The 25,447-nt window shown below is 41.3% G+C and overlaps 1 protein-coding gene across 3 annotated transcripts in view; it reads right to left on the reverse strand.

Annotated features, from left to right (window-relative positions):
• Exd1 (exonuclease 3'-5' domain containing 1) overlaps positions 1 to 25,447 on the reverse strand; it is a 30,296-nt gene continuing 4,849 nt past the window's right edge. For 2 of the 3 annotated variants that reach the window (XM_074065691.1, XM_020176039.2), the window contains exons 3-12: positions 25,265 to 25,333; positions 22,156 to 22,213; positions 21,783 to 21,910; positions 17,465 to 17,523; positions 11,094 to 11,180; positions 8,064 to 8,168; positions 7,858 to 7,938; positions 4,770 to 4,913; positions 3,882 to 4,073; positions 1 to 1,666 (exon numbers count right to left, since the gene is read on the reverse strand). In XM_074065691.1, the coding sequence (XP_073921792.1) occupies positions 1,031 to 1,666; positions 3,882 to 4,073; positions 4,770 to 4,913; positions 7,858 to 7,938; positions 8,064 to 8,168; positions 11,094 to 11,180; positions 17,465 to 17,523; positions 21,783 to 21,910; positions 22,156 to 22,213; positions 25,265 to 25,333 (1,559 nt within the window). In that variant the 3' untranslated portion in view covers positions 1 to 1,030. Of the gene's footprint in view, positions 1,667 to 3,881; positions 4,074 to 4,769; positions 4,914 to 7,857; positions 7,939 to 8,063; positions 8,169 to 11,093; positions 11,181 to 17,464; positions 17,524 to 21,782; positions 21,916 to 22,155; positions 22,214 to 25,264; positions 25,334 to 25,447 lie in introns of those variants that run through there. The other variant, XM_074065692.1, reaches the window with a different exon arrangement.

A 25,447-nucleotide genomic window follows, 5' to 3' on the forward strand; every position in this document is an offset into this window, starting at 1 on the left:
AATCGTGAACAGCTCACAAATACTCAATATAAAAAAGGCTCAATACAGCTTCCTTTCTTTCACCCTAAGAAAGTACACCAACTCTGTGCAATTAGCACGGAGTTAAGCCTCAAGTTTACATAATAGGCATACTAAAAAGAAACCCAGAGCTCCTGCTCTGTTAGGGTGATGGACACAACTCACTGAAAGTAAATTAAATAAATCAAAATTGAGATGTTGATTCTTACAATAACATTACCTATTGTTTGCCTAGACATAAGACAGGCCAAACATTGAAAATTCAAGTGCAGAGTTAATAGTTCAAGAAGGAAAAAAGGTGAAATCGGCACATACCAATTTGGGGTTTTTTGTTTGTTTGTTTTGGTGGCACTGGGGTTTGAACTCAGGGCCTCATGCTTGCTAGACAGTTTGTTGTTTTATTTTGTTTGAGACAGGGTCTTGCTATGTAGCCCATGCTGATCTCGAACTTGTAACCCTCCTGCCTTAGCCTGCCCAGCGTTGGTATTACAGAAATGCATATCACATCTGACTTGCAGATACCAACTTTTTTTTTAAACCTATGACTAAGAGTTTTGCAGACCCCTTCAAATCAATCTAAGAGAACCTCACAAAATCTTAAAATTAGATTCTTCCTGATACTAAGCCCAAGATTTTTTCCCTTCTTCAAATCTTCTAAACCTAAATTGTGAGAAATAATTTACTCTGGCCACTGGGAACATTTCCATACAGTGACATAATCAGAAATCTTACTTCTTGCATTATTTAACTTACTCATTCTCATCCTACCCAAACATCAGGAATGCAGGAGTAAGCAAGAGGATGGACCCTTCCCAGAAGCCCATGACCAAGAGCTGACCAAACAAACTTACAATATGAGAAACCTAGGCACTGAGGAAGACCCTGGATAGCAGGAGAAATGAGCCAGCCACCTTTGCGGCCTCAAGGACAAACTGCAAATCCTAAGGTGGTTTTTTTTTTGTTTTGTTTTCCTTTTTTTTGCAGTACTTTGAACTCAGGGTCTTGCACTTGCCTATGGCAGATTGAGAGATGGAGTTATCCATGAATCTGTCTTCTCCAAAGCTGGACAAGGTGGGAGGGTGGGAATCATAGCTCTTTTGAAAGAATGAAAGATGTCACTTTGTGGCATGCTCACTTCCTGAGGAAGAGGAGACCCTGAAACATCTTGTTTTGGGCACGTTAACTCCTCCTTATTTTCCACCATTAATAACTTTTCTATCTCGTCTTTCAAGGAATTTCTTGCCTGAAACTCAAGCTTGGGTGTCACAAGGTGAGTTACTCCCCGGTCCCCTGAGCCCTTTGACTCAGGGCTGATGCATTTGTTGCTGGTATCCTCCCTGGCTTCTCCTTCCTTGATGGGACATAGACACGGAGATTTGGATTCTTCTTTCACAAAATTCACATCCTTATGAAATTCCTGAGATAAAAATCTCGGAGCTTTATTGACTCTAGAACTTTTACAAAATAAGAAGCCTTGGACATTTTCCTCTTTCCCCGATGCCTGTGGCATGGACTTCCTCGGATGCAGCACTTTCCTTACAAGAAGCCCCTGTGCATTTACTGAGTATTCTTTTGCAGCTCTCTCTCTGCGCTGCTTCTGGAAGTCTTTGAGTTGAAGGAGTTCCTCTGGAAGCTCCATGCACGTAGGCTAGGAAGAGAAAATGAACACAGCTTTCCGTAAACAACCTTCAGAGTGTGGTGCTTAAAATTACTTCTATTACACCTGAAGATAATAGGCAATCAGGATTCAAATGTGTTCATCCAGCCCCCTCTAGTGACTTTAACTATCACTGTACTGTATTTTGAAAAGACAATGAAACCATAATTGTGTGTGTGTGTGCGTGTGTGTGTGTAAAGATAAGACAGGAAAAGTGAGTCTCCCAACATTGCCCCAACTGCCTTACCATGTGAATCTTCTGAAATGTTGTCTCATGTAACCTAAAGGATAGTCTATGCTTATAGGATCATATGTACATATGTATATGCCTTACTAAATGTTGATTTTTTTTTCTTGCAGTACTGGGGTTTGAACTCAGGGTCTACATCTTGAGCCATTCCACCAGCCCTTTTTTTGTGATAGGCTTTTCAAGATAGAGTGTCGCAAACTATTTGCCCTGGCTGGTTTCAAACCATGATCCTCCTGATCTCTGCCTTCTGAGTAGCAAGGATTACAGGCATGAGTCACTGGCTCCTGGCTCTTCCTAAATGTTTATGTTTTCATTGGATTAGTCTTTGTGGTTTGGTGATGCTGGGGATCCAACCCAGGGCCTCATACCTGGTAGTCAAATGCACTACATCTGAGCTACAGTCCCAGTCCTGGATTACATTTTTAATTTTTTCCCCTTTTAATATTGATAACTCCTGCTTCTAAAATCATTCTACACAAATAGTAGCATTGTATTATATAATGATCAGCACTGTAATTCTTGCCAAGTAGCCCAGGCTGTTCTCCAGCTTGCTATCCTCCTGTCTCAGTCTCCTATGTGCTGGGATTATAGGCCTGTGCTAACACACCCTGCTTACATCTTGATTTTTTTAACTAAAAGTTTATATTGGAGAGTGCCACATATTAGTATTTCTAAGGACTGTATAGAAATACCATAACTTGCTTAACCAAACTCTTATTAGTGGATATTTGAACCACGTCCAGTCTTTGGTCATTACAGAAATGCTGAAATAGAAAATATACTAAGAAAATGTCCTCTCTTGACTTTGTTTAGAATGTTTTAATTTTATTTATTTTATGGGCAGCACTGGAGATTGAACTCAGGGCCTCATGGTTACTAGGCAGGTGTTCTACCACTTGAACCATTCCACCAGCCCAGGGAGCCACAAGTTCTGTCTCATGCACAGACGGTCCCTGACTTACAATGGTTTGATACATAACTTTGGCTCTACGATGTGCAAAAGTAATATGCATTCACTAGAAACCATGTTTTGATTTTTGAATTTTGACCTTGTCCTGGGTTAGCAAAAAGCAGCCAGCCTAACGCTCTTGCAATGCCAGGCAGAGGCAATAAGCCAAGGCTCTGCCACCCAGTCACGAAGGTGAACCACCACAGCCTATAATGCACCGTGAGGCTAAGCAGCGACATTTGGCAGGTTAGACTAGTGAAATGCAGGGTTTTGACTTACAGTATTTTCAGCTATGACAGATTTATCAGGACATGAGATTGTAGTAAGTCAAGAAGCCTCTATCTGTACTACTACCATTTTTTTCCAGTCTTAGGGATGCAACCCAGGGCCTCACATAGGACAGGTAAGTGCTCTACCATTGAGCTACACTTCCAGCCACATTCCAATAAGAATGGTAAAAACCCCATCTCAATCAATAATCTGGGAACGGTGGTAAGTATTTGTGATCCCAGTTACACTGGAGGCCATAGGGAGGAGGTTCTCAGTCTGAGGCCAGCCCTAGGTAAAATGTGCAAGACAATATATGAAAAATAATGACAGCAAAAAAGGGCTGGAGAGTGCTCAAGGCTCAAGTGTCAGAGCACCTGCCTAGTAAGTGGGAGGCCCTGATTTCAAACCCTAGCGCTGCTAAAAGATTTAAAAAAAAAAAAAAAAAAAAAGCATTCTGTGTGCTAGACCTGGCCTGCAGGCAGCCGTCTGCCAACTCCTGACCTAACTAATGCAATCCTAAATTTACCAGTACTTTGACAGAAACCTTTCTTGGAAACCTAACAAGAGAGGTGCTGAGGGCGATGGATCAGGCCAAAGCCACGGCCTCTTTAAGGACATTTAGCACCAGTGTGCCTGGGAAAGTTTTGTGGTTGTGAAAAGTGGGCATCACCGTGCTCTGTGAGGAAGAGACAGAAAAGGAAGAAGGTCCTGAAGATACTCCACAGAGAGTTGCCTACCTCTGTGCCTGCAAGACGGTCTGCAGACCCTTCTCGATAGGTGTTCAGGTACCCATCCACCAGGGTGGTTAGGTCTGACATCATCTCATCCAGGAGAACCAAACGAAGGGGGAGAAGGTAGGTTGCTTCCAGGGCCAAAACTTTCAGTAAAGAGGGTGGAAGAGGTCGTGCGAACCACACTTCTGGATTTTCCTAGAGACACAAAAATAATTTTTATGAATAAGCAAAACATGAGAGAAAATAACCGTTTAAGAGTTGCTTAAAACACTGTCATTTTCCTCTACTATTACTTCTACTTTCACCTTACATTTTGTTTTGGTTTTGTTTCTTTTATGGGCCTGCGGTTTGATACTTTCACTTTATTAGCAGTCTTCTGAACACACGTGAGTGCACATGCACAGACACTTACACACAGGTGCGTGTGAGACAGAACAAGGAATGGAGAGGTAGGTTGGTCCATCGGGACTTCTCTCTCATTCATCCCTCTCTCATTGGAGGGAGCAGACTTCAGTAGATGACTGAATTTGTGGACAATATGGTCATGGCCTAAGTTTGCATGCAACAATATGGGCACTAAAGAAAATTTTGTTACTTTGGGAGAAATAACTAGAATGATTTTGGTTCCATTGCCTTAATACAAATTCCACAAATTTTTCCCTTGTCCCAACTTGAAATTTTAATTGAGAGTACTTTTCAATTGCTAACCAACAAATCTGGATCCTGGTTTCACTCCACTGGAAACCACAAACTGCCTATCTGACAAGCTAAGATCCTGCAATGCTCAAGTGCTTCTTGGGCAGCTGTCATTTCTCTATCTGATAGGCTATCAATCCTGCTCAGAAAACACTTGAAAAACTTATCCTCAATGAGACATCTTGCAACACTTACCCGAATCAGTTTCTGTCTCTCTTCTAGAAAGGAGAGATGTTTATGGGAGACCTTAAGGTGTCTAATTAAACTCTCCTGCAAAGTACTGATACAGTTTGGAAGAAAGCCACCAGTTTCCATGGAAAATTGAAGGACATCTGCTACCTGCAGTATTAATAAAAAAAAAAAAAGACTAACTGGTTGAATGAATATGCACAGAAAATGGTCTCATGAGAGAAAGAGCAAAAATATTTTTAAGTACCATTTTCCCCAAGGACACACAAGATAAACCATGCCACCAGGAAATTTAAAGATGTTCACTCAATTTATTTAGAAAAAACTTTTTAGAAATCAAAGAACTCACCCAAGCTTATCCTGTTCTTGTCTACTTTCTTTTCTATTTCTTTTACTTGCCTCCCTTATGGGAGTGCCTCTGGAGAATGGGGAAAGGAAGACACATTCGAGAATTTTTTTTTTTTTTTGAGGCAGGTCTTGAGGATTTTTTTTTTTTTTTTTTGGTGGGACTGGGATTTGAACTTAGGGTTTCATGCTTGCAAAGCAGGCATTCTACCTCTTGAGCTACATCTCCAGTCCCAGGCAGGTCTTGCTGTACAGTTCGGGTTGGCCTCAAACTCACAATCCTCCTACCTCAGCTTCTCTAGTGCTGGGATTAACTGGTGGGCCACCTTGGCCAGCTCAAGGACAGTTATTATGTGAGGCTGGGGTATTGTTTAGGTGGCAGAGTGCCTCCCTAGAAAGAGCAAGACCCTGAGTTCAAACCCCAGAACCCAAAAAAAAAAAAAAAATTGTTATTATATAATAGAAATTCTGGTACAATTTTGGCAAGGAAAACTCATAAAGTTTAGAATTTTGGGCTGTCAGTGTGGTTCAAGTGGCAGAGCACCTGACTAGCAAGCATGCCCAGCATTCAAACCCCAGCACTGCCAAAAAAAAAAAAAAAAAAAGAATTGCAATAATTATTTATCTGAATAATGACTCCATAAAGCTATCCGTGTTGCAATCATTGGAACCTATGAATGTTAGGTAAGACAGCAAAAGGGACTTTGCCACTGTGAGTAAGGTAAGGCTCTTGAGATCACCTTGTATCATCTGGCTGGGTTCTAAATGAAATCACAAGTGTTGTTTTGTTTTGATTTGGGTTTGTTGTTGTTTTTCTATTTTTTTTAAAATTGGGACTCACTATGTAACCTATGCTGGCCTTCAACTCACAATCCTCTTCCTGAGCCTCTCCAGTACTAGTAGCTAGGATTATAGGTGTGAGCCACTGATGCCCTGGTGTACAAGTAACATAAGATGCTAAAAAATGCAAGGGAATAGTCTTTCCCTGAGAGCATTCAGAAGCAACCCTGCTGGACATTTTTCATCTTTAGAACTGAGAATAAATTTGTAATGTGTTAGGCACTAAGTTTGTAGTTTTTTTTTTTCTTTTTGCAGTACTGGGGTTTGACCTCAGGGCCTACACCTTAAGCCACTCCACTAGCCCATTTTTGTGATGGGTTTTTTCGAGTGAGGGTCTCCCAAACCATTTGCCTGAGCCGGCTTAGAACTGTGATCCTTCTGATATCTGCCTCATGAATACCTAGGTTTATAGGCGTGAGCCATCATGCCCAGCTGTGGTGATTTCTTACAAGAACAACAGGAAACTAATATTCTGAGTTAAAGGAAAACAAATCAGTAAATTCTGAATCCCTGCTTCTTGCGCTGTGGGAATCTGAAAAGAAAACATGGAAAAATATGCCAAAGTCTTCACCAGAAAATACATATGAAGCTTTAATCAAGAAGAATCATGGGGCTGGGGAATAGCATAGTGGTAGAGCACCTCTGGGTTTGATCCCCAGCACTGCAAAAAAAAATAAATAAATAAAAAGAAGCCTGATGGTCTCATAGAAATAATGAGCAATTGTCTTACATTTTGGAGTAAACGTGGTATAGACACAATCTGTACTGCACAGTGGAAAGGTCCTGAAAGATCGCCCAAAGAAATAAGCAAACGAGAAATGGCACTAAGTTTACTTGTAAGCACATTCATAATGAGCAAAACTGAACCACATATAGTAACATGAAATTGAACTTTCAGGGTTTGCTTCTCAAAAATAATTGGTCAACCCATTAGTGTAATTCACGCCAAAGCTACAGGCTTATGTATGCACGATCTCCCTTTCATTGACACAAACTAAAAAGATTAGAAGAAACTGAAGAAAACAGAATGAGGTGCTGGAGGGTAGCTCAATGCTAGAGTGTGGGCTTTGCGTGTGCAAGGCCTGAGGTTCAATCCCCAGCACTAAAGGAAGAAAAGAAAGAAGCCCTAATGGGAGCTAGGAGTTCTCCTTCTCATAGACCAATGAGAATTCCACATCAACTCTAAGCGCTAGTGTGGATGAGGGCTTTCTCATTCGCTGCTGTCCTTTGGATAAGAGTTAAATCCTATCTCTTTGGGCTATTTTGGCCAGAATAGGTTTTGGTGGCACATCCAGAACAGTCTACATGCTTGAGGTACATAGTAGTAAAGGCAGAGATGAGACTGTTCATTTCACACCAAGTCTCCCAGGTCAGGCTTCTGAATGACCTCAAATTGCTCGGGTTTCTGAATGCCATGGAGCATAGGTCTTGCTTCTTATTTGACAAATTCTGGAGCAAAGAAGAAAACATATTCCAAGTTTTTTTTTTTTTTTTTTTGCGGCACTGGGGTTTGAACTCTGGGTCTCACTCTTGCTAGGCAGGTGCTCTACCACTTGAGCCACTCTGCCAGCCTTTTTATTCATGATCGGTTTTTTTTGAGATAGGGTCTCCCGAACTATTTGCTCAAGGTTAGCTTTGAACAGTGATCCTCCTGATCTCTGCTTCCTGAACAGCTAGGATTACAGGTATGAGCCACTGGCACCTGGCTTCCAAAATAATTTTAAGTAACTTTTCTGCAGTGTTTCTATAGCTCAACAAATATTCTTACATATCATACAAATATCTCATATGAGAGGTGGGAAGAATGATGTGCCCCCCAAAAAGACTTTCTTTCATCATTTATCAGAAAAGTGCTATTTTCTACCAGGCGCTATGTGCGCGGGTTTGAATCCAGCATCCCCTCATATACCTGTGTATCAAACACATTGCTTAGCATGACTCCGTACTGATGAGAAAGGCAATCAGAAAGCCAGCGACAATCATGGACAACCTGAGGAGTCAGAAGATGGAGAGAGTAATCAGAACCTGGCCACCAATGTCACTACATTACATTGTATGACCTTACTACATCCTTACACTACATGTTACCACTGAGGAAGAGGCTTCCATACTCACCTTTAAAATTCTCTTGTCTTCTAATACCATCTGAAGTCCATTGTTGAAAGCACGACTTCCCAGAAGGAAAATGTCAAATAAGTAAACGCGGCTATGTGTGGCCACCTACAATAGACAGTGACATAGAATAGGAAGAACTGGAGAAGGGGCTCTGAGGATCAAGAGGACAAGACACAGGATAACTGTTTAACATCTTCACTGTGGAGTAAACAATCAACATTGAATGATTCTTAGGGAAAACTGTTTTAAATGATCACAGGTTTTACAGAAAGACATGATGAAGCTTGGCTATAGTTCAGTGGTAGACAGCCTGTCTAGCATGGGTGCAGCCCTGGGTTTAATCCCCTGCACTGCAATAAGTGAATGAATACATTAAATGAAAGACACAATCACTGTCATTTTCAAAAAGAAAGAAAAGGATACTCAGGGGAATTAGACTTTCACTGCTGATAGTCCCAACTTTAATGCTTGGCCAGTTTTCTCCCATGGCATTCTAGTTGTGATGCAGTGAAATTAGTTTTTTTTTGTGGTGCTGGGGATTGAACCCAGCCTCTTGCATGCTAGGCAAACATTTAACCACTGACCACTGAGCTATATCCCCAGCCATATGAAATACATATTTGATCTTCCTCTTGGGCTCCTGACATCCAGCTTCTAAAACTCTCAGAATCTCAGAGTATCCTTTGTATGTTAATGAGATGATAAGCAGTTGGGGGAGCTCTCTGCTAGACAGCTTTGGGATGGGGAGCTAGCCCATCAGCAGGGAATAACAGACACACAATTTTAATGAAAGTTAATAGAAAATTTGTAAAACTGGTGAACCAAGAGAGAGCAATAAAAATCTTATTAGAAACAGGAAAACAGAAGCAAAATTTCAACCTGCTAAAAGTAGTTGCTACTGTAAGTGAAATGTTTGTCTATATGCTTTGTAAAGTACTACAAGAATTTTTAACAACCCTATTAGGAGATTCTCAAAAATGGTGCAAGGACTAGCAGAATGGCTAAAGTGGTAGAGAGCCTACCTAGCAAGCATGAGGTCCTAAGTTCAAACCCTGGAACTGCCAAAAATAAAGAAAAAAAGGACTACCCCGAAAGAGGAAAGTGGAGTGGTGATTCTTCTTTTCTCTTAAACTTTTACCATCTTTTTATTTTTTTTTTATTTTAATACACAGTGAACATGTAGATCTTGGTACTCTCAGGTCTGTAGTTCCAAGGAGACCACCGTTGAGGAAAAACTGCACACGCTCAGGGTGCGCAGAGTTCAGTGCTGCACCCGCATGCTGGATTCGTTTCTCCTATAATGCTGCCCAACTTCCACTAGAGACAGGTCACCTTTGAACAGAGCTCACATTTTCACTTTATCACTTCAGTTAAGCACATTCACTTATCTGCTTTTTGGGCACCATTTGCTTTTTGTAGGGAGATTTTCACAAAATTAAGGACAGGGAAACACTCAGCAGATCACAAAGCGGTTTAAACACAGCTGAGCACAGCGCAGGACTGACTGAGAACTTCACGTCCACTGAGCTGTGGAATGCATATGTGGGAACTTAAAACTTGTTTTTGAAACTTCTTTTCAGAAAAAGAAAGAATTTTTAGGAATTTATCATTTTTGACTGCACTTGATCCAAACTGCATGCAGTAAATGAGTAAGGAGGGCTCATTGTATGCCTTTATCAACCCCTGCTTCACAGTTTCTCTTATTTGGGGACATCCTACAGCTAATTCAGGAAGTAGTGGTTACAGAGACCAAAAAAATCTCTGCAGTCACCTGGGTGTGATGCTACAGGCCTGTAATCCCTGAAGTTGGAATCTGGGGCAGGAAGATCATGAGTTTGAAGATGCCTGTAATCCTAGCTACTTGTGAGGCTGAGATCAGGATGACTGAGGTTCCAGGGCAGCCTGGGCAAATAATCCTTGAGATCCCACCTCCAAAATAACCACAGCAAAATGGACTAGAGGTATGGCTCAAGTGGTAGAGTGCCTACTTTGTAAGTGTGAAGCTCTGAGTTCAAACCCTGGTCCCATGAAAAAAGAAAAAGGTACCATGGTGCACATCTATAATCCAAGCTACTAGGAAAGTGAAGGTGCTTGCCTAGCAAGTTTGAGGTCCTGGGTTCAATCCCTAGTACAACAACAAAAACCCTTTGTCAGTGAGTGGAGGGAGGACCCAACTCAAAGTATGGAAGACACAATCTGAGAATGCAGCTCACTCTCTTGACTAATCTCCTGTACTGCTTCTGCTGGGTTTGATCCTCGCCCTCTGCATATTAAAGGAACACTACAGCCTTTTGATACAAAAGAGCCCTCACCTGACATCTCCCAGGTCCAGGAAACTCAAATGTTGTGGTGGATACCTACTACACAAAACTTCCACCTCAGAAGACTAGACAAGACTCTTTGTACATCTAAGGGGATAGAACAGAGCTGGGGCTGGGCATGGTGGTTCATGGCTGTAATCCCAACTACTTGGGAGGCAGAAATGAGGAGAATTGAGGTTCAAAGTCAGCCTGGTCAAAAAGTTAGTGAGAACCCCATCTCAAAAAATGAGTGGGGGCATCTTTAATCTCAGCTACTGAGGAGACATAGGTAGGAGGACTGAAGTCCAAGGCTGGTCTGGGCAAAAATGCAAGGCTCTGTCTGAAAAACAATGCAAAAAGCAAAAAGAGCTGAAGGCCTGGCAGTGCACTTGCCTAACAAGCATGAGACCCTGAGTTCAAATCACAGTAAGGCAAAAAAAAAAGAACAAAGCTGGATAAGAAGACTGTGAGCAGCAATGATGGCTATAAAGGTGAACCTATAGGGAGTATCTCACCACTCTTTGCTTGGGACTGAACCGAGGACCTCCAGAATGCTAGGCAAGCCACATCCCATCCTTGTCTTTCTTTTGAAAAGACTAAATTGAATACAGGAAGAATGAACATTCCAAATAAATTACAGAACAATGACAGTGAGGAGACAAAGAAGGCAAAAATAAACTAACCAGTGAATCCATGATTATTTCAAAATAAAAAGTTTTAAATTGTATACCTGAAGCCAACAAAGTTTCCCATGGCGACACACATTAGCTCCTTCTGCGGCCACGCTCAGGACACTCTGCTTCTTGATGTGGAGCATCTGGTAAGAAAAGGAAGAAGCTCCAGGTGACAATGGACATTGCAAATGACAAGGGTTGCTAGAGTGGCTTATGTGGTAGAGCGCCTGCCTAGCAAGTGTGAGGTCCTGAGTTCAAACCCCCGGGCTGCCAAAATGGATTGTATTTTTCAACATACAAAAGGGAGTCTGCTCAAATACATCATAAATTGCCTCCGAACACTCCTGACCCACTTTCAGTTTTAGCAGAAGTGCTGCACTCCGGAAGAGAAGCCGTTCAGACTCCAAGTGTGAACAGATAAATTTCAGATGCTTCTACTCATCACTAATGCTGCTGTCTTTTTGACAGGAGTCCTCATGCAAATTATGATGTCCTAACACAGAGTGCTTTACTACATCTTAAGGGGACACAGTAACTAATGTTCAGGGTGACAGCAAGCATCCAACGGGTCTCTGAAGCCTTGGATTCAAGGAATTACTCAAAATTGAAACAGTGGTATCCCATGAACACACTTTTATCCTTTAATTATCTATAATTTTATCCTATTTCAAGGCAATTAAATTCTAAAATCCTTAATGTATAATTTATAAAGACACTTACTTGATATAAGATTCTCTCTGTTTTACTGGTGGGTGGATTACTTGAGGACAGGAGGACATAGTGACTTACACTGGCACAATATCTTCCGTGAAAGAGCACAAAGCATTCTACATCCTGAGTCCCTCTCACCGATGATGAGAAAAGGACATTGTGCTTCAGTTTCATCTTCAGCCAGAGAGGCTGCAGAACTGGGATCAAAAGCTACACAGGACTTCCATACTGGTAATAACTCCCAATTGCCTCTCCACATAACTACAGCAAAAGCTCCTAGCCCATCTAAAAAAAAATGTTACAGACCATGTAAAGAATCTGCAAGCTGGGCACAATGGCTCACGCCTGTAATCGTAGCTACTCAGGAGGCAGACATCAGAAGGATGCAGTTTAAAGCCAGCCCCAGGGAGACCTTATCTTGAAAAGCCCATCATAAAAAAGAGGTTGGTGGAGTGGCTCAAGTGGTAAGAGCACCTGCCGAGCAATCATTAAGGCCATGAGTTCAAACCCCAGCACTGCTTAAAAAAAAAAAAAAAAGAATCCGTGAAAATATAAAGAATTCTTATAATTCAAAGATAACAAGAATTATCACAGCTCAATTTTAAAATAGACAAAGAACCCAATTAGACATTTCTTGACAGATACCCGAATGACCACTAAGCTCACAGGAAGACACCCTGCATCATTAGTCATTGGGGCCATGCCAATCAAAACCATAGCAAGCAAATCCCTAATTCCCACAGAGGTGGCTGTAATCACAATGACAGATGGCATCAAATGCTGGCAGGGACATGGGAAAGGAATCCTCACACACCGGTGGGAATGTAAAATGGGGCAGCAGCTTTGGCCAACAGCCTTGCCACTCCCCAGGCATTAGTCACTTCACTCCTAGGTATCTGCTCAGGCAAAATAAAAACGGGTCCACACAACAACTTGCACATGGTTGTTCACACCAGCAGGACTCTTAATAGCCGAAAAGAAGGGACAACTCAAACGCCCACCAAATGGGGAATGGACAAACAAGTAAAATGTAGTCTATTACTACAACAGAGAGCCTTGTGCTGTGGTGCATACCTGTAATCCTGGCACTTTGCAGGCTGAGGCAGGAGGATCGTGAGTTCAAGGCCAGTCTGGACTACATAGTGAGACCCTGTTTCAAAAAATCAAAAACAAAACAACAACAAAAAAACCAATAGTGAAATACTGATACAATCTACACTACAGATGATCCTTGAAAACAACGAAAGCAGGTCACAAAAGACCATCCACACATGATCCCAGCCACAGGAAGTGTGCTGACCAGCATACCTGTACATGCAGATTAGTGGTTGCAGCCACTATGAGGGACTGGGAGTGGTGACCAAAAGGTGTGGGATTTCTCTGTGGGGTACTGAAAATGTTCTAGAATTCCTTATGATGGTGGAAGTACACTCTGTGACTATGACAAAGGTGAGTGATACATTATATAGGTTAATTACCTGACCTATGAAATATATCTGAGTAAAAGTGTTAAGGGGAAAGAAAAAAAAATGTTGAGAGGAAACAATCTGTTTCAAGCTAACTCTCCTTTTAAAATGAACCTATTGACATTCATTAAAGAGATTGAAAAATCTACTGTGAAATTTATATGGAAACACAAGAGGCCACGAATAGCCAAGGCAATACTCAGTCAAAAGAACAACGCTGGAGGTATCACAATACCTGACTTCAAACTATATTACAAAGCAATAACAATAAAAACAACATGGTACTGGCACAAAAACAGACATGAAGACCAGTGGAACAGAATAGAGGACCCAGACATGAAGCCACACAACTATAACCAACTTGTCTTTGACAAAGGAGCTAAAAATATACGATGGAGAAATAGCAGCCTCTGCAACAAAAACTGCTGGGAAAACTGGTTAGCAGTCTGCAAAAAACTGAAACGAGATCCATGTATATCACCCTATACCAAGATTAACTCAAAATGGATCAAGGATCTTAATATCAGACCCCAAACTCTAAACTTGATACAGGAAAGAGTAGGAAATACTCCAGAGTTAGTAGGTATAGGTAAGAACTTTCTCAATGAAACCCCAGCAGCACAGCAACTAAGAGATAGCATAGATAAATGGGACCTCATAAAGCTAAAAAGCTTCTGTTCATCAAAAGAAATGGTCTCTAAACTGAAGAGAACACCCACAGAGTGGGAGAAAATATTTGCCAACTATACATCAGACAAAGGACTGATAACCAGAATATACAGGGAACTTAAACAACTAAATTCTCCCAAAACTAATGAACCAATAAAGAAATGGGCAAGTGAACTAAACAGAACTTTCTCAAAAGAAGAAATTCAAATGGCCAAAAAACACATGAAAAAATGCTCACCATCTCTAGCAATAAAGGAAATGCAAATTAAAACCACACTAAGATTCCACCTCACCCCTGTTAGAATAGCCATCATCAGCACCACCACCACCAACAGGTGTTGGCGAGGATGGGGGGGGGGAAGGAACCCTCTTACACTGTTGGTGGGAATGTAAACTAGTACAACCACTCTGGAAAAAAATTTGGAGGCTACTTAAAAAGCTAGACATTGATCTACTATTTGATCCAGCAATACCACTCTTGGGGATATACCCAAAAGACTGTGACACAGGTTACTCCAGAGGCACCTGCACACCCATGTTTACTGTGGCACTTTTCACAATAGCCAAGTTATGGAAACAGCCAAGATGCCCTACCACCGACGAATGGATTAAGAAAATGTGGTATCTATACACAATGGAATTTTATGCAGCCATGAAGAAGAATGAAATGTTATCATTCACTGGTAAATGGATGGAATTGGAGAACATCATTCTGAGTGAGGTTAGCCTGGCCCCAAAGACCAAAAATTGTATGTTCTCCCTCATATGTGGACATTAGATCAAGGGCAAACACGCAACAACGGGATTGGACTTTGAGCACATGATAAAAGTGAGAGCACACAAGGGAGGGGTGAGGATAGGTAAGACCTAAAAAATTAGCTAGCATATGTTGCCCTTAATGCAGAGAAACTAAAGCAGATACCTTAAAAGCAACTGAGGCCAATAGGAAAAGGAGACCAGGAACTAGAGAAAAGGTGAGATCAAAAAGAATTAACCTAGAAGGTAACACCCACGCACAGGAAATCAATGTGAGTCAATGCTCTGTATAGCTATCCTTATCTCAACCAGCAAAAACCCTTGTTCCTTCCTATTATGGCTTATACTCTCTCTACAACAAAATTAGAAATAAGGGCAAAATAGTTTCTGCTGGGTATTGAGGGGGTAGGGGAGAGAGGGAGGGGGCGGAGTGGGTGGTAAGGGAGGGGGTGGGGGCAGGGGGGAGAAATGACCTAAGCCTTGTATGTACATATGAATAATAAAATAAAAAAACTGAAAACAAACAAACAAACAAAAAACATTATTTGTCAATATCCATCAAAAAAAAAAAAAACTGAACACAAAAAAGGACTGGTGGAGTGGCTCAAACTGTAACAGCATCTGCATAGCAAGCTTTAGACTCCAGTGCCACAAAAAAAAAAAAAAATTAAAAAATTCCCAACCCCCAGCCAAATCTACTAAATTAAATACTACGGTGATTATTTTGCACCTTAAAATGCATAAATAAAACTGGAACATCAAAATAGTTGAAATACACAGTAGCACTTAATCTGATTTCACTTTAAAATCATCTGAACTTTTTAAATACTGATGTATAGGCTCTACTCCAAGAGATTCTGACTTTTTGGGTCTGGCATTAATTTTTTTGTCTTATTTTTGTTTTTCTGAAAGTTTCCAGTTCTAATGTGCAACCAAGAGCAGCAAAGCTTCAAGCAAGACCATGTCTTAAATTTTTTAAAAAGTAGAAAAGTCTCAAACCAAATAAATGAAAGATTATCCAAAGGAAAAAATAAAATAAAATGAACCTATACTGGGTATTGTGGTGCACCTCTGTAACCCCACTAATTGGGAGGCTGAGGCAGGAAGATCATGAGTTCGATACCATCCTGGGCAGTTTGGACCCAATCTCAAAACAATAAAAAAATTTTAATGTACCTGTGCACATGGAAATACAAGCGTGCATCCAACAGAAAGCCCACTGACTCTCCTGAACCCCATCTATGAACTACACTGTAGGCTAAAGAGTTACTGTCACTTCTCCAACTCATGTATGACTGTTGAGAAGCTAAATACACCATCCAGAACAGTCCACTTAAAATGTAAGAGCCAGGTGTGGGTGGCTCATGCCTGTAATCCTAGCTACTTGGGAGGCTGAGATGGGGAGGATCAAGGCTCAAGGCCAGCCTGGGAAAATACCAGAGCAAAATGGACTGGAGGTGTGCTTCAAGCAGTAAGACTGTCTGCTTTCAAGGGCAAATTCTTGTAAAGTTCAAACCCTGGTATTACCAGTAAATAAATAAATAAAATTTAAAAATAATAAAATAAAATTGGGCACCTGTAATTCTAGCTATTCTGGAGGCAGAGATCAGGAGGATCGTGGTTCAAAGCCAGACAAATAGTGTGCAACACCCTATCTTGAAAACACCCTTCACAAAAAAAGGACTGGTGGAGTGGTTCAAGGTGTGGGCCCTGAGTTCAAATCCCAGTACTGAAAAAAATATATAATAAAATAAGAGCCCTGGTGTGGTATCTGCCTAGCAAGCTTGAAGCCCTTACTTTAAACCCCAGTACCACAAAAAAGAGAAAAAAGAAAAAGAAAAAAAGACTCTTTTCTCAAACTTCCCATGGCTTTTTATTTTTGTGGGACTGGGGTTTGAACTTAGGGCCTCACACTTATCAGGTAGGCACTTAACCACGTGAGTGTTTCTGCTGGCCGTTTTCTGTATTTGGTATTTTCAGGACAGGGTCTTGAGAACTATTTGCTCAGGGCTAGGATTACATGCCTGAGCCACCTGCACTGGCTCTTCCCTCAGCTTCTCATCTCACCTGGCCAACATGAAAATCCTAACAATGACTGGAAAGCCCTCCCTACTCTGCCTCCCCCCTCCCATTTTCTACCACTCTTCTTCACTGACACCCTGGCACACTAACCTCCCTGCTGTTCCATCACACAAATCAGGAATGCTTCAGCCTCAGCCATTCTGTACTGCCTAATTCTACTTTCTTAAGGCCTAGATCTCCACATAGCTAGCTTCCCTTAGGTCCCTGACCCAATATCATCTCTTCAGAGACCTTTTCTCTGTCTGTTCCACATAAAACAGAACCTCCCTATCACTCTACTCTCCATCCCATGCTTTATTTTTCTTCACAGCAACTATTACCAGTTGATACACAATTATTTGTTTATTGTCTTCCATTAGAATGTATGCTCCTAGACCAGGCACCAGTGGCTCATGCCTGTAATCCTAGCTACGCAGGAGGCAGAGATCAGGAGGATCAAGGTTCGAAGCCGGCCCCATAGTTTACAAGACCCTATCTCAAAAATACCCTTCACAGAAAAGGGACTGGAGGAGTGGCTTCAGATAAAGGCCCTGAGTTCAAACCCTAGGCCCGCAAAAAAAAAAAAAAAAAAAGAATATAAGCTCCATAAGGGCTAGAATTTTCTTTTGATTACTGTTATACTGCAGATCTCAGAACAGCCTAGAGTATATAGCAAAGACCCAAAATACTTTGAGTTAATATGGAAAACATCACAGATCTTAGAGACAGAGACAATGTCAGGCATGAGTAAAGGCAGTACTTACTGCAGCACCAAACTTCTTCTGGAACTGATCGATGACTGTGTACATCACCTCCTCTTCCTCTATGAGAGAAGGATGGCATTGAGTTTTTTCTCCCTTGCCAATAGCACAGTCCACCTGCTAGCTTTGGCCATACTCATTATCACTGTGCCAGTCCCTCATACAGTCAATACTAACTGCTTTCCTACTTGTTAACTGAGAGTAGACAAGAGCCTCACCACTGTTTTTTTGAGGCAGGGTCTCACTATGTACCCTTGAAGCCAGGCTCAAGTTCAAGATTCTCCTACCTTAGTCTCCTGAGTACTGACATCTAGGCTTTTACTCAAATTTAAGTTGACCAAAACTCCCCTGTAGCTCCCCAAACCTTTCCACCAATAGCCTTTCCCATTTTAGTATAACAGCAGCTCCATACTTCCAGTTGCTCCAGGCAAACCCCTAAAGTCTTTCTTGAGTGCTCTCTATCTGCTCACACCCACATCTAATCTGTCAACCTAACTCATGGGCTCCACTCTCAAATACAACCAGAATTCCAACATTTCTTACCTCTGCTATTGCCACCATCAGGGTTGAAGACACCATACCAACTTATCTTAAATTATTTCAATAGTGCTGGGTGTGGTGGAGCATGCCTATAATCCCAGCACTTGGGAGGAAGAGGCTATAGCAGAATTGCCAGTTTGAAACTAGCCTGGGCTACATAATTAAGACTGTCTCAGAAACAAACAAAAATTATTTCAATATCCTCCTAATTGGTATCCATGTTTTGTTCTTAACCTTGCTCTGCTCTCAGAACCCAAACAAAATCCAGAGTAATCTCATTAAAACAGAAGTCAGCTGGGTGCTGGTGGCTCACACTTGTAATCCTAGCTACTCAGGAGGCAGAGATCAGTCCAAAGCTGGCCTGGGCAAATAGTTTGAGAGACTCTATCTTGAAAATACCCAACTCAAGAGAGGGCTGGCAGAGTGACTCAAGTGGTAGAATGCCTGCCTGGCAGGCATGAGGTCCTGAGTTCAAACACCAGTAGTACCACAAAACAAAAACAAAAACAAAAAAAACCCACAAAAAAACAAAAGTCAGAGGGGCTGGACCCACTGGTTCTCATCTATAATCTCAGCTACTCAGAAGACAGAGATTGGGAGGATCATGATTAGAGGACAGCCTAGGCAAAAAAGTTATCAAGACCCCCATCTCAACCAATAACTGGGTGTGGTAGTGCACACCTGTCATCTCAGCTATGCAGGAGGCGTAAATAGGAGAATCATAGTCTAGGCCAGCCCGGGCAAAGAAACACAGAGCCTACTTAAAAAAATAACTGATGGAAAAAGTCCTGGGGACTTAGCTCAAGTGGTAGAGTAGTGCCTGCCTAGTAAGAACAAGGCCCTGAGTTCAAACCCCAGTACTGCAAAAACAAAACAAAACATGAAAAACAGATGTAAAATCAGGTAATTCCTCTGGTCAAGACCATCTGATGGAAAACTGAAGTTAAAAAGTATCATTTATAGCAATTTTGCTGATGAACATAGATGTAAAAATTGTCAATATAAAATTTGTGCAAACTGAATTCAACAACACATTGAAAAGATCATACACCATGATCAAGTTGCTTTCACTCCAGGTATGCAAGGATGGTTCAACATATATAAACCAATAAACATAACATAACACAAACAGAATAAAGGACAAAAATCACATGATCATCTCAATAGATGCAGAAAAAGCCTTTGACAAAATTCAACACTCCTTCATGACAACAGCCCTGAAGAATCTAGGAAGAGGCTGGTGGAGTTTCTCAAGTGACAGAGTGCCTGCCTAACAAGCGTGAGGCCCTGAATTCAAACCCCAGTGCTGCCAAAAGTGAAAAAAAAAAAAAAAAAAGGAACAGAAGGAATGTACCTAAACATAATAAAGGCTATGTACAATAAACCTATAGTCAGCATCATGCTAAATGGAGAAAAACTGAAACCATTTCCTCTAAAGTCAGGAATGAGACAAGGGTGTTTACTCTTTCCACTCTTATTCGATGTACTGCTTGAATTCCTAGCCAGAGCAATAAAGCAAGGGAAAGAAATAAAAGGCACACAAGTAGGAAAGGAAGAAATCAAATTAACCCTATCTGCAGATGATATGATCTGATACTTAAAAAAAAAGCAAAGGCTCCACCAAAAAACCCTTAAATCTGATAAACACTTGTGGCAAAATAGCAGGATACAAAATCAACAAACAGAGGTGGTGGAGTGGCTCAAGTGGTACAGTACCTGCCTAGCAGGTGTGAGGCCCTGAATTCAAACCCAAGTGCTGCCAAAAACAAAACAAAAACAACATACAAAAAGCAGTAGCTTTTCCTGGGCACAGTGGCTAGTTATTAAGGATAGACTGAGACTGGGAGTATCAAGGCTCGAGGCTAACCTAAATAAATAGTTCGTGAGACCCCCCCCCCCTTCAAATAACCAGAGCAAAATGGACATTTTTTTTTTTTTTGGTGGGACTGGGGTTTGAATTTAGGGCTTCACACTTTCAAGACAGGTACTCTCCCACTTGAGCTACACCTCCAGCCCAGTAATTTTTCTATATACCAATAACAAACAGGCTGAAAATTCAGAAAACAATCCCATTCATAATAGCCTCAAAAATTCAAGTATCAGTCAGGCGCCAGTGGCTCATGCCTATAATTCTAGCTACTTGGGAAGCTCAGATTGGGAGGATTGTAAATTGAGGCCAGCCTAGGCAAATAGTTCATGAGATGCCATCTCCAAAATAACCAGAGCAAAATGGACTAGTGGTGTGGCTTAAGCGATAGAGTACCTACTTTGTAAGTACAAAACCCTGAGTTCAAAGCTGATTCTCACCAAAAATTTTAAATATAAAATAAATAAAAATTTAAATATCTAGGAATAAACCAAACTAAGGAGGTCAAACATCTCTACATTGAAAACTAAAAAACCTTAAAGAAAGAAACTGAGTAAGACGTTAGCATATGGAAAGACTTTTCATGTTCATGGACTGGCAGAGTTTATATTATGAAAATGGCTATACTACCAGATTCAATGCAATCCCCCAAAAATTCCCATGTCATTTTTCACATAATTTGAAAAATCAATCCTACAATTCATTTGAAAGCACAAAGACCCCGAATAACTAAAGCAATCCCAAGCAAAAAGAAAAATGTTGGAGGTATCAGAACATCTGACTTCAAATGATACAAAGAGCTATAACAACAAAAACAGCATGGTACTGGCACAAAAGCAGATATATAAATTAATGTAATAGAAGACCCAGAAACAAATGCATATAGCTACAGCCATCTTATTTTTGACAAAAGTGCCAAAAAATGTACGTTGGAGCAGAGACAGCCTCTGATATTGGGAAAACTGGGTATCTACATGTAGAAGACTGACAGTGGATACCCATCTCTCACTCTGCACAAAAATTGGTTAAAAATGAACCAAAGATCTTAATATAAGACCTAAACTTTTGAAGCTACTATAGGGAAACAAAGGGAAAACTTTTGAAGACATAGGCATAGGTAACACCATTCTGAGTAAAATTCCAATTATTCAGGAAATAAGAGCAAAAACTGGGGTATGTCTTAAGTGGTACAGCACCTGCCTTGCAAGCAGGAAGCCCTGAGTTCAAAACCCAACACTGCAAAAAAAAAAAAAGAGCAAGAATTGGCAAATAGGATTATAATAAATTAAAAATATTCTACACAGCAAAGGAAACAATTACCAGAAGCAAAAGACAACATACAGAATGGTAGAAAATCTTTGCTAGCTATTCATTGGCAAAAGGATTAATATCCAGAACACATAAAGGGCTCCAAAAATTAAACACCAAAAGAATGAGCAATCCAATTAGTAAACGGGAAATGAATAGCCAGTTTTCAAAAGAAATGCAAATGGCCAATAAACATGAAGAAATGCTCAACATCGTTAGCCACAAAGGAAATGCAAATCAAAATGACATTGAGATTCCGTCTCACCCCAGTCACAATGGCAATCATCTAGAAAACATGTTGGGTACGGTGGTGCACACCTGTAATCCCAGCTTCTTGAGGTGGAGATTGGGAGGATTCTAGCTCTAGGCCAGCTCAAGGAAAAAAAATTAGTGAGACCATGTGAAGCAAGAAGCTGGCAGCGGTGGCACGGGTCTGCTTCCCGGGCACATAGTTATGTACTCACTTACGAACTAAATGAGTCACGATACCCACGTTAACGCTCAGCTGGGCATTCCACACAGGCTTTTGATTCAGGGTGTGGCGGACTCTGAAGGCTTTGAGCCGCCATAAAGACAGCCTAGACAATTGGGAGTTCCAGTGCTCACCTGACGGGCTGTACTTGAGGTCCTTCAGCAGAGAGGTGGTCGGGGCCTCGGGTGCAGGTGGAGCAGGCTCACACACATTTAGGTCCTCATCTTTCATTTTACCCATCCTGACTCCTTCAGTACTGAAACTATCCTTACCAAAAAAAAAGACCAAAAACCCTCAGGTGAACTTGTTCCTTGTTATTGGTGCCACATACTGACTTTGACAGTCGTTAATAACAAGGACTGTGGTCCTCCATTAAGTAGGAGGTCCATTCGCCCACTGCTTACATCGCTGCCATATCCTTCTCATTTCTAGCTCTGTAGGCCACTTCAGGAACCAGGCAGCTAGTGGGCTGTCACATTTGGAAAACCTCATTAAGGAAAATCATACCTCACAGAAGATGCCTTGTCTCCCGCTGCACCTTGCTCCATGTCATCCAGTAGTTCCACTGAAAAATAACCACATGGCTTCCAACAGTTTCCAACTGGAAAGCTCCGACATACCCAGCCGCATACCCAGCCCCCACAGCCAGTTACATTAGGACTGCACAGTGTTAGGGATGAGCTGTCAGTGCACAGACGCTTTCACTGGCCAGCAATCACTAGAAAAGAAGCAAAGATTCCCTTGCTTCTTGGCTACTTAGCAGGATTAGGAACTTTCTACTTGTTCTTTTTACCTTTTTTGCCCCCAGTGTGGTCATTCCCACTATGCTAGAGATTTCTCATCCCAATTCCAAGGCTCCTTCCCTCACACTAATACTGCTGGGAGGTTTTCTCTATTTCTGCTTATTTATTTATTTATTTATTTGTGGTACTGGGGTTTGAATTCAGGGCTTCCTGCTTGCTAGACAGATGCTCAATCACACCTCCAGTCCAGAGCTATTTTCTTTTTTTTAAATTTAATTTCACTTTTATGATATTATTGTTGTCTTTTGTTACATTGTGACATTTACAAAAGTGCTTACAATGTATCTTAGCTAAATTTACCCCCTCCATCATTCTTTATCCCACTTTGCCCCCCAAATTGAGGTATTCTCTTAAGTCATTCACAGATTGTCACTTCTACCTCTCCCATTTATGGTTTAGTGACATAAAAGTATAGTGGAAAACCCAAAAGAATTATGAGAGAAACATTAAACAGAGGTGCTGAAACTTATTTTTAGCCTAATTGTGCAAGGAATGTAGGGAAATATTGTACTGCATTGATTCTAAGATTAAAAGGGGGTTTTTGAGGGCAGAGAAAGATGTACTGATGTGGCCATGTGTAGAAAGAGAGAAGGGAAACATTTCTGTCCATCCTCGGGTATAGAAATGAACTTCAGGTTTAAGTAAAGGAAGAACTGGGGGAGCGTGACAGCTCAGCATAACTGAGTACTCCCAGTCAAAGGTGTGGGTCTTACTGATAATATGGATTTTTAACAGCTCTAAAACTGGACACCTGCACGTGACATTTTAATGAGCAGTTTTCTTTTTTAGGATGCAAAAAGTAACACTTAGCTTCAATGAAGTACATTCAGTACTTGTTTTCCCCACCCTGTGGTGCTGGGAATCAAACTCAGGGCCTTGCACCTTCTGGGCAAAGGCTCTACCACAAAGCCACATCTCCAGCCCCACACTCATTACTTTTTACTTTCCAAGGAGCAAGCCTCCCAGGAGGCCACTATGTTTCCAGTGTCTTTTCCCTGCACTATCTAGAGGTGTTAAATCTGGACAGAAAAAAGTGAACTTTGCTTAAAAAAAAAAAAAAAAAAAAACCAACTAGCCATTATTGCCCTCCATGCTGATATTGTTATTCAAGGTGGATTTTGGGGGGAGACCCCCCCCCATGGCTGACTGGGCCACAGGGCAGAGGAAAGGAACATTCTTTGAGCTTAACAGTTATGAACAGAGGTCAAGTCGTGGGAAAGAATTTAGAAGATGACTTCCTTACAGATCACAAAGCTGGTCGGTGGTCTGCCTCCTTTGGAGCCAGGGAGATGGTAATAGTGATTCCTTTACTTCTCTCTACCTATCTACCCACAGCCTGGCTTTGTTCTACTCAAGCGCTATTTTAATGCAAAGGCTAGTTTTTAAAACACAGTTAACTCAAGCGGTAGAACCCTGAGTTCAAACCCCAGTCCCCCCTGCCTCCCCCCAAGAAAAACATAGTTAACAGGCTGGAGGCATGGTTGGAGTGGTATAATGCCTGAGATTGAACCCCAGTACCTGCAAAAAAAATTAAAAATTAAAAATTAAATTTTTTAAAAAGCACAAAGCTAGGAATGTAGTTCAGTACTGCCAAAACAACCAAAAAAGTCGAACAAACCACAGTTAAGGCTGTGGATGTAGCTCAATTGTAGTGCATGTGCCTAGCATGCATGAGACCTTATTTTCAATCCCCAGAACCAGACACATACACACAAAAAAGAATCCCACATTTACCACCACCATCAATACCATAACCAAAAGATGTTCAAGAGCAAAGAGCCCATGTGGCAACACACGCAGTGAGGAAAGACAGGTAGCAGCTGCGCAGGCTTGTCTAACTTGAAGCTCTGGATTGGCAATCATTAATTTGGTGAGAGTGTCATCTCCTAAATCCTACTTTTTTCACAAAGAAAAGCAATCTTTCAAGCATTAGTGAAGTCTTATTTGCAGGAGCCTTTCTCTTCTCATCCTCCCCTCTCTTTCCCAGTTACCATTCCTCTTGCCCCCTCAGCCCTGCGATGATCTTTACTTCTCCTTGGCAGAAGGGGAAAAGTGTGGACCATTTCTTGCTCAGAACCCCTTTCTCTCGTCCTATTGGCTTGTCTAGGGGCACTGACCAGCTGATCTTCTATAGCCGCTCTATAAGCAAACAATCAGACCTACTCCTGCTAAATGGCTTTATTTAACAGGACAAGAACAAGCTGCTCTCTGCAATTCCAAAATCCAAAAAGCTCTGAAAACCAAAATTTGGTTGTAACTCTTTTGGTGGCAAACCTTGACCTGAACAGCTATTACAGCCCTGCTTATTCCGCTTAGGATGATTGTCTACTCAGTCCTCCACAGGAGTGTGTTAGACTACAGAATGCCACCCACACCCTCTGAGGTGTTATGTAATATGAACAGTATGTACTCTGTTTGTTTTCTCAAAATGCAAACCAATTCTGGATTCTGAGACATTTGGCCCCAAGTTTTCAGAGTGGATGGTGAACCTATGGTGTCTAACTAGCTTACTGAAGAAGACAATGCCTCATCTCGGGTCGCTGACTCTGCTTGCTAGTTGAGACAGTGACTGGGCACCAGCAGACATCACACTGTAAAACTGAAATGATTCTGATTCTGTAAGTCTGTCTGGCTCCTAGTATAGCTACAGAAACAGTAAGAGAAGGACCAATTCTCAAATACCAGCTTTGAGGGTTCAAACAATAAAAAGGCAAGACAGTACTTCACGTTATTTCAAATACTACAATGGGCGGGGCAGCAAGTTTACTATTGTAAATTCCAATACCAGTACTCGGGGAACATAAAACTCTCACCATTCAAAATCTCGTGCCCAAAAAACATCTTCACTCCTGGAGCACTCCGGCCAGTCTCCACATTCTTCACTGTTAAAAAAAAAACAATTCATTTGGGTAATTAAAAAAAATAGTAATTCCTAAAACTCTTAAGAAAATATGATGCCTCTTAAAATTGCTGCACTCTAAGTTTATTAAAATCCC

The sequence above is a fragment of the Castor canadensis genome, chromosome 2 (genome assembly GCF_047511655.1).
Source record: "Castor canadensis chromosome 2, mCasCan1.hap1v2, whole genome shotgun sequence".
In the NCBI taxonomy this organism is placed as follows: domain Eukaryota; kingdom Metazoa; phylum Chordata; class Mammalia; order Rodentia; family Castoridae; genus Castor; species Castor canadensis.